General features: G+C 40.0%; 1 protein-coding gene across 4 annotated transcripts in view; it reads right to left on the reverse strand.

The window, feature by feature from the left end:
* The window catches only part of Asah2 (N-acylsphingosine amidohydrolase 2), a 112404-nt gene that overhangs the window by 5100 nt on the left and 97621 nt on the right, over positions 1 to 9683 (reverse strand). For all 4 annotated transcript variants that reach the window (XM_031390087.1, XM_031390089.1, XM_031390086.1 and 1 more), the window contains 2 exons: positions 5686 to 5745; positions 2424 to 2512 (listed from right to left, as the gene is read on the reverse strand). In XM_031390087.1, the coding sequence (XP_031245947.1) occupies positions 2424 to 2512; positions 5686 to 5745 (149 nt within the window). The remainder of the gene's footprint in view (positions 1 to 2423; positions 2513 to 5685; positions 5746 to 9683) is intronic.

Here is a 9683-nt window from a genome sequence, read left to right on the forward strand (position 1 = left end):
TATATATATATGAATCTGGTATGGTGGTGCACACCTTTAACCCCAGCACATGACAGGCACAGGCACATGGATCTATGTGAGATTGAGGCTGGCCTGATCTACACAGTGAATTCCAGGGTGGCCAGAGCTACATAGAGAAACCCTGTCTCAAAAAAGAAAAACAACAACAAAACAGAAAGAATACAAATAAATGACTTAATGATGAATGTCAAACGTTTGGAAAAGCAGGAACAAACCCAAACCCACTTAGATGGCAAGAAATAATAAAATCAAGGGCTGAGACTAAATAGAAACTAACAAAAAAGTCAACAAATCTAAACGCTGATTCTTTGAGAAGATAAACAAGATCAACAGACTCTTTGATCAACTAACTAAAAGAAGGGAGGGAAGGAAGAAGAAAAGAAGGAAGGAAGGGGGGATCAAAATTAACATTTAGAAATGAACAAGGAAACATTACAATAGACACCAAAAGAATTCAGAATATTCTAAGGGAATACTTGAAAATCTGTATTCTACTGAGTTATAAAATGCAAATAAATAAATAAATAAATAAATAAATAAATAAAAATAAGGATGAATTTCTAGATTTGGTAAAATCACCAAAGTTAAACATACTTAAGCAGAGCTCAACAATTTAAACAGATGCAGAATAATGTGGATATTAAAAGAATAATAACATGCTTTCCAACACAAAAAGAAAGGGTCAGGTCCATCAGAATTCTGTATTAAAGATCTACATCAAATCCTTCTCAAACACTTCAAAAAAAAACCAACAACAACAAAAAACAGAAAACAAAAAGCAGAAAAGGGGTCCTTTGAATATGTTTGGCCCAGGGAGCTGCACTATTTGGAAGGATGGCCGTGTTGGAGGAGGTATGTCACTGTGGGAGTGAGTTTTTGGAGAGCTTCCTGAGGATGCCAGTCTTCTCTTGTATGTCTTCAGAACAAGATACGAAACTCTCGGCTCTTCCTGTGCTATACCTGCCTAGATGCTGCCATGTTCCTACCTTGATAATAATGGACAGAAGCCCTGAACCCGCATGCAAGCTCCAATTAAATGCTGTCCTTATAAGAGTTGCCTTGATCATGGTGTCTGTTCACAGCAGTAAAACCCTCTAACAAAACACCTCCCAAACTCCTTCTAAGAAGTCAGCATCATGCTAATACTGAAACCAAATAAAGACCCAATGAAGCAAATGAAAACAACAGGCCGATATCCCTAGTGAACATAGATGTTTTAAATCCTTAGTAAAACACTACAAACCAAATATAGACACCTATCAAAAAAATTATCCACCACAATCAAGTTGGCTTTATCCCCAAGATGCAGGGATAGCTAAACATACCTAGTATAAGTCAATAAATATGATCCATCACATAGATCAGCTTAAAGACAAAAAATGGCATGATCATCCCAATAGATACAGAACATGCTTTTGACAAAAATGAACATTCCTCCTGATAAAAGTCCGAGAGAGAAAAGTACCAGGGGAACATACCTCAATATAGCGAAGGCTATATATGACAAACCCACAGTGGACATCATCCTAAGTGGAGAGAACTTGAAACGGTCCCACTGAAATCAGGAGTGAGAAAGGGCTGTCTACTCTTCCACTCACTTTCAGTCTCATGCTCTAACCACTAGTTAGAGCAATAAGGAAGAGAGTGAAATTACATAAATACATAGAGGGGTAAAAGGAGTCAAGTTATTCCTCTTTGTAGACAGTATGCTATGATACATAAGAGATGCCAAAATTTCACCAGATACATTCTTAAAACCATCAACAATTCCAGAGACGCGGCAGTATACAAAATCACCTTGCGAAAATCAATAGCTTTTCTAAACACCACCAATACACGCTGAGAAAGAGATCACACACATACTCCCATACACAACCATACACAATAGAGTCAAAGGAAATAAAATACCTAGGAATAAACCTAAGCAAGGGAGTGAAGACCTCTACAATGAACTCTCAACTCCTACAGAGACATCTCAACTCCTTCGCTCAGCTCACTTCTCAACCAGTTTACAAAAAGGCTGGCTAGTCATTCCAGGAATCCCTGTGAGCAGGGAAAAACAAAGTTGGTGGAAGCTGGATAGGGCCACAGCTCAGAGATGCAGCGCCTTCTTACTAGGTACCAGACTCGAGATTCTACCATGACACCACTAAAATAAAAGCCAAAGGGTGGCATCTAACACCTAATTAGTACCTAGTCCTAAAGAAACCTGCACTATGCTGCTTCTGGTCAAGACAGTCAAAATGAGGCCTAACTAATCAGTCAAATGTGGCCAGAAGGAGCCTTGGGAATTTGGTATGATTAATATTATGTATTGAGAACACTTTTAGTTTATGCTTCCTACACTGTGAAAGCAACTGTTTTCAAAGCTTCCGAGACAGATGATCAATAGACATGTTTACCTCGTCTCCCAGGAGGCATCGTTATACATTATCTGCCAGTCGGCTACAGAGTCCTCATATTTCTCCACAGTGAGGAAGGTTTGATGGGTCTGAAATACAATTAACACCACTTATCAAGCCCAAGCAGTTACAGAGAGATCCGGTCTGCACTGTCTCTTCTTGCTACACAGCAACCCAGCCATGCCTGCTGCTGTACACGCACACTAGGATTTTACCCAAATAGCTAGGTAACCCCTTTATGCAGTGTCTTCAGAATAACAGTTTACCCCCCCCAAATAAAATGGAAGTTTAAGAGTTTTTAAAAAGCATAATTATGGTGTTCACAGCAAATTAGAGCTGAGAAGAAATTCAACATGAAATGAGATTTTAAAAAGACTTAAGTCAAGATCAAGAGTGAAAGATTTTCTCTAATCAGCAAGGAAATGGGACTTCAACTCTGTCTTTGGGTAACTGAATTATTAGTTACCATGCTTTCCTCAGTCAAACAGGTGCAAAACTCATAAATTGCCCCTGCCCTGGGTTTCTAAAGACACCTCTACTAATAATAGATGCCTAGAAACTATAACATAAACAGAGTGTATTTCTACACTGAAAGATAACTAATAGAGCAGCTTGTTTCAGACCAAGAGTCCAGCCTCAAACAAAGCAAAGGTTTGAATAATATAACAAGCTAATAGATAAAAATGGCCATAAATGTCCACTACTATCAAGAATTTTATACTGTCTCCCTTAAAGATAGGCCTTGTCCTAAAGATAGGACAGTTGCTTGCTATGGGAGCACAGGGACCAGAGTTAGGATACACAGAACCCCCGTGCACATGGCCAGGTGCCTATAATCCCAGTGCTGGGAGGGTGGAGACAGGTGGACCCCTGAAGCTCACCGGCTAGCCGTCGTAAGGCTCTAAGTTCAGTGAGAGGCTCTGTCTATAAATAAATAAGTAAGTAAATAAATAAATAAAATAAATAGTGAGCAAATGAAGGAGAGAGCCAGTGTTGGTCTTTGGCCTCCATATGTATGTGCCCACAGCACACATGTATGCACACATCTACATGAACACACATACACATAAACAGGAGTTGTGTCTAAGTTACTCTTCACATCCCTTTATACCTGCCCTTTACAAGTCTTCATATAACTTTGATAAATGGATTACTTATTTATATTTTAGTCATATCATTGATTAAAGCAACTCTCTAATTATTCAATTGATACATGATATTTTAATAAAGAAGGGCTCATAATCACAATGGCTAATCAAGAGATCTGTTTCTGCACATTCAGGGCATAATGGCATTGAGTGAGAGGGATCAGATGAAGTAGTAGGTATGATGGTCCCTAATAACTAAGTCTAGATTACAGATTGGAAAACATACCTAGGTCTCCAAATGATCAGGGACAAAGCTTGTGATTAACTCTTTCCTACCTCCCTATCATAATCTCTTATAGGTACGATTTACTACAAATTGAATGTCCTGCCACTGAGTTTACTTATGCACAAAGTAAGGGCATAAGAAAAGCTATGGACAGCAGTGGAGACTCAATTAGATGCATGTGACATTACATACAAGGCATCTAGCCTAATACTTGTAGACAACAGCTGCTCAGCAATTAGAGAGAATGATAATTGATGTTTGCAGATGATCAAAGGGCACTAGACATTGTTTTGCACCATCTCAGAGTATTTTGAGAAATGAAATCTATTCTCATTACAATGCTGTTATCATCCTGTTCTCACAACAGTGGCAATGAAAGTACCTGTGGATGTTAGGCTTCATACAGCATGCCAATCTCTTCAGAAAGCATTGTCACGAGCATGTTCGCATGTTCTGTGGGGCTTGGCTATAGATGTATACTGACTGCCCAAACATTAGAACATTTCTCCCAAACCTTGTATGTGATGATATTATATTGCCACAAGTCTACCATGGAAGTAATGACATTTGACTAGAAAGAAATGACACAGGTCATTTGGGAAGAAAGCACTTTGGATTAAAAGTGATTATGGACCCTAAGGAGAATGGCTCACAATTTAATGTCTACATTCTTAGTCAGGAGCTAAGTGAACTAAAAACTACTTTCATATGCCCATTTTCCTCTAAAATTTTTCTTCAAATTTTGTAGGGAGTTTGTGGTAGTGATTTGCTATCTTCTTTTATTTTGTTTAGCCCTTTAAAATATGTGTTTGTTTTATGTATGTTAATTGAGCACGTAGTGTGAGAGGTGTGTACATGCTGCAGAACTCATGTCAAGGTCACAGAGGGCAGCTTGTGAGAGTCTCTCTTTCCTCTGTGGATTTCTGGGACTGGACTCAGCTTCCTCAGGGTTGGTAACAAGCATCCTTACAAACTGAGTCACTTTACCATCTAATTTCCTTAGTTTTTAAGTCAATGTTGATATACAGCAATAGCTGGCATCCAACTATTGATACCTCACCTCTGCTTCCCAAGAAGAGATTACAAATCTGTGCCACTGTATCTGTTTGCTCAGACTTTTATAGACAGAACTTGTGCTATTATGTATTGCTTGTTTGGACATAAGACAGTTCTAAGGAAATTATAGATTAAAGTTATCTCATTTCAAGATACTGTGTATGTGTGTAATATATAATAAAAGCAAAAAATAAGATATCTTTGTAATAAATTATTAACAGTAATAACTCTAAAAATAGATTTATGGGAAGAAAGGCACTTGCATGTTCTATTTCATAAAGATGCTGGTTTTTTTTACATTGGCTATATATTTTTCAAGACTAATAAATAAACATTTTATTGTGCCAACAGTAAAGGACAGGAAAATGGATAATGTAAAATAACAGACAGCACATGAGACAGAACCTCAGGGCAGGTTCCAGTGTGTGATCACCCCGAAACAGAAGAGTTGGGTCCACAGTAGCAATGCTAGAGGGGTCAGAGAGGTCCCCAAATGGCAGAGAAATCATGCCCCCCCTTTTTTTGGCCCTTTCAACAAGTTAACAAACTTATTAAGTTCTAAATTTAAATATGTAAATGAGAATGTCTCTGAATCCATATCTTCTGGGGAAGCAGTATGGTCCTGGAGAAGTTGTTCTACATGTGAAGAAGTTGATGAAATCTTCATGGGTCCTATGCTCCACATCCAATTTCACCCTAGCTGTACCCAGTGAACATTTTCCCACCTCCACAAATAAAGCAGGAAAAAAACCCTGATACATTTTGGATATGTGAGATTCTCCTGTAAAGTGAAGGGAAACTTGGTATAAATTCGGAAGACAGAGATGCTCACCTGGTTTTCTGCTGAATTCTTTGGGTTAGCGCCTACAAATACAACTTCAACCACTTCTCCCTGGAAATAAAAACGGCATTAAATTAAATTTAAAACAAGCTTCTCTGTTCAGATTGCAAGCATTGTCTCCCTACATTCTAACACCCTGTATACATTCCACGCTATTTCGTTAAGTGATTCCCTCTAAGTTTGTTGGGAATTAGGTCCAAAGAATTTGACTGTGACAGATTCTTTTAAACGAAGATCCAGGGCTATATAATTTTCAATGTGATAACATATGAAATGGCTTCAAATTATATTACAGAGCCCTGTCCTCAAATAGCCACACAGACCACAGAGGAATCAGAAGTGAATCCACACAGCTAGAGCCACTCAGTCATTGACAAAGGTGTCAACACATTAACTGGAGAAAAAAGGGAGCCTCAGAAATGACCTCCAACAGCACAGGAAATAATCCCTAAACCAACAAATGGGATTGCAGAAACTGTAGAAAGTTTCTTCTGTCCGGCAAAGGAAACCATCCACAGAGTGAAGAGGCATTTACAAGATGCAACAAATGTATATCTTTTCCTATTCCTATGATAAAGTAATGTGACCAACAGCCTGAGGTAGAAAGAGAGTGCTCTGGCTCACGGTTCAAAGGTGCAAGTTAAAGCAGCAGGGAGCTCACTTCTCTGAGCTTCCTTAAAGATTTGTTTCACTTTTAATTACGTGTGTATGTCTACTTGTAGATATCTGCATGACAGTAAGTGCCTGCAGAGGCCAGATGCCTCCGATTCCTCTGGAACTGGAGTTATAAGTGGCTGTGAACTATCAGACGTGGGTGCTGGGAACCTAACCCATGACTGCTGGAAGAGAAGTGTACACTCCTAACTGCCGAGCCTTTGCTTCAACCCCTCTCTTTCTCCATTTTAGACAGACCTGCATCCAATTTCCTAAAATGCTCCTGCCTACAATTGAAATTGACAGCGTGTCAAACTGCTTCCAAGAACACCGGTGTAAGCACAGACAAATGCTTCGCTTGGCTTTAATCAGAGAAGCCTCTCTATACCATGAATAGCAGTGCGTGGCAGAGTCTTGGCTGCTCAAGGTACTGAGACCAAAAAAAAAAAAAAAAGTTGAGTTCTCAGTCCTAAAAAGCACATTTATACCATTCCTTGGACGGTTCATGTAATATTGCAGGAGAAGTGGTAGAAGGATCATAAGAGCCAGAAGATAGGGAGGAGACTATGGACTGATATTTTCTGGGCATAGCATAGCCATTGCAATTGTGGACTTGTGAGCTGCACTGGGCCTGCACAAGACTGGACCTGCCAAAAATCAATCAAGAAATGGGCGGGTTCTCATAGTGCCCAACCATTCCTTCTACATCAGTGGCTATTTAAGGATTCTAGGTGATGATCAGTCATTTTCTTCAGATGTGTCTACCAGCATCCACTGTCTAACTCTCTATCCATGGTCACACAGATGGTGCCCATTAAACTCAGTGGGGCACCAAACAACAACAACAACAACAACAAAAACTACATGAGCATGGGAAAGGACCTATAGGGAGGGGGGTCATGGGCATGAGTGGGAAGGAGATAAGAGACAGTGGAGAGTGAGTAATTAGAATGCATTCTATACACACATGAAATTACTGAATGACAAATTTAATTAATTAGAAAACTATATGCCTTAATGGTATATTTTACTGGGAATTATACCACAGTAGCCTCTCCTAAAATACATTTTAAATCCCTATAAATAAATAAATAAATAAATAAATAAATAAATAAATAAATAAAGTTAAAATCAGAAAAAAAGAAAAACTGGGTTTTACAACATCAATTAGCATGATCAAGATTACTTTCCACAGGGATTCACAGAGTTCCATCTCCCAGGTGATTCTAAATCCTTTCAAGTTAGACAACGAGCATTAGTCATCACAAGATCTGACTCTGTATTCATAGCTAGGCTCTATGGAAGAATTCCAGAAATTAAATACCAAAAGGAAATCATCTAGTCAATAAGTGAGCTAATGAATGGAATAGGATGTTCTGAAAGGAAGAAGGACAACTGTCCCAGAGCTATTGCCGTAAAGTACTCAACATCATTGGCTGTCAGGGAAACGCAATTTAAAACCACACTGAGATTTTATCTCGCGCCACTTGGACTGTCTACTAAATCAGCAGTGGCCAGTGCTGACAAGGATTGGGGGAAGAGAAACCCGTCTCACCTGCTATTGGACAAGTACACTTAGGCAGCCAATATACAAATCAGTACTGAGACTGCTCAGAAACTAAAGCTGGAACTGTGAGATGACCCAGCTTCACCACCCCTGGCCCTATACACAAAGGCTCCCAAGTCAGCAATGCCCCAGTTTGCTTCTCTATTGCTATGGTAACCACTGACCAAAAACTACCTCAGGAAGAAGACGTTTATTCTTTTGCTTCATAGTCCAGCATTAGAGCAATTTAGAGCAGAAACTCAAAGCAGCAACCTGGAGTCAGGAACTGAAGCAGAAAGCATGGAAGAGTGAATGTTGCTCCCCAATGGCTTGCTCAGCCTGCTTTCTCATAGGAGCCAGGACAGCTTACTTAAGAATGACACCACCCACAGTGGGCTCCCTCCACATTAAGCATTAACCAAGAAAGTGCCCCGCAGACATACCCATAGGCCAATACGAGAGGAGGGACAACTCTGCAATTGAGGTTCCCTCTTCCCAGGTGATGTAGTTTGTGTCGATGTGACAAAAACTAACCAGCACAGCATACCAGAAAGAAATATCTGCATGTCTATGCTATTGCAGGACCGTGGGCATGTCTATGCTATTGCAGGACCGTGGGCATGTCTATGCTATTGCAGGACCTTGGGCATATCTATGCTATTGCAGGACCGTGGGCATGTCTATGCTATTGCAGGACCGTGGGCATGTCTATGCTATTGCAGGACCGTGGGCATGTCTATGCTATTGCAGGACCGTGGGCATGTCTATGCTATTGCAGGACCGTGGGCATGTCTATGCTATTGCAGGACCGTGGGCATGTCTATGCTATTGCAGGACCGTGGGCATGTCTATGCTATTGCAGGACCGTGGGCATGTCTATGCTATTGCAGGACTGTGGGCATGTCTATGCTATTGCAGGACCGTGGGCATGTCTATGCTATAGCAGGACTGTGGGCATGTCTACACTATTGCAGGACCGTGGGCATGTCTATGCTATTGCAGGACCGTGGGCATGTCTATGCTATTGCAGGACCATGGACAAGAGCTAACATAAGAAAACATCCTTCATGTTCATTAATACGTGATCAGATAGAAGGTAGCACAATAGAATTTTATTGAAGAAGAAGAACTAAATTTGCAGAAGATGTAATAGAACTGGTGATCAATGAATTAAACAAAAGAAACAAGACTCAGAAAGACAAACATGGTGTGCTTTGCTTCACATGTGGGTATAGATTAAACACATGTAAATACATATCTGACATTGTGACATGAACGTAGAAAAAAACTATGGGGTTTAAAGTAGATATGAGCTAGGTTTCTCATAATCCTTGTCCCCAGAACCTCCTACTCCTGAGTCCTTCTTTTCCCCAAATGTTCCTCTTTCTACTTTGATGGCATGCATATTCTATAACTCTCCCTCGTTCTCACTTCCTCCTGCCTTCACACCTCTTCATCTCATTGTATGCTAACAAAATTATTTCAAAAACAAATTTATACAACACAGAGACAGATAAAAACTAGCATCACCAGGCTCCAGCCTTGTCTAAACTCTGTCTAATCACAGGCTGCACAGGCTTTAATTCTTTGTTCTAGCCCCAGTTAGTGTGTTTGGTCTCATGAATATTTTGTTGTATCAATTCGGTTGGGATTGAGGCTAGGGTTGGACATTGGAATATGATCCCCAAGGTACTTAGCAGAGACACATTAGCCTAATGAGAAAGTCTACAAGCTTCACAGTTAGAAAGACAAGCCAAGGGTCATGATTTATCCCATCTCTCATTAGAAA

This window comes from Mastomys coucha, unplaced genomic scaffold, assembly GCF_008632895.1.
Source record: "Mastomys coucha isolate ucsf_1 unplaced genomic scaffold, UCSF_Mcou_1 pScaffold21, whole genome shotgun sequence".
Taxonomy (NCBI): Eukaryota; Metazoa; Chordata; class Mammalia; order Rodentia; family Muridae; genus Mastomys; species Mastomys coucha.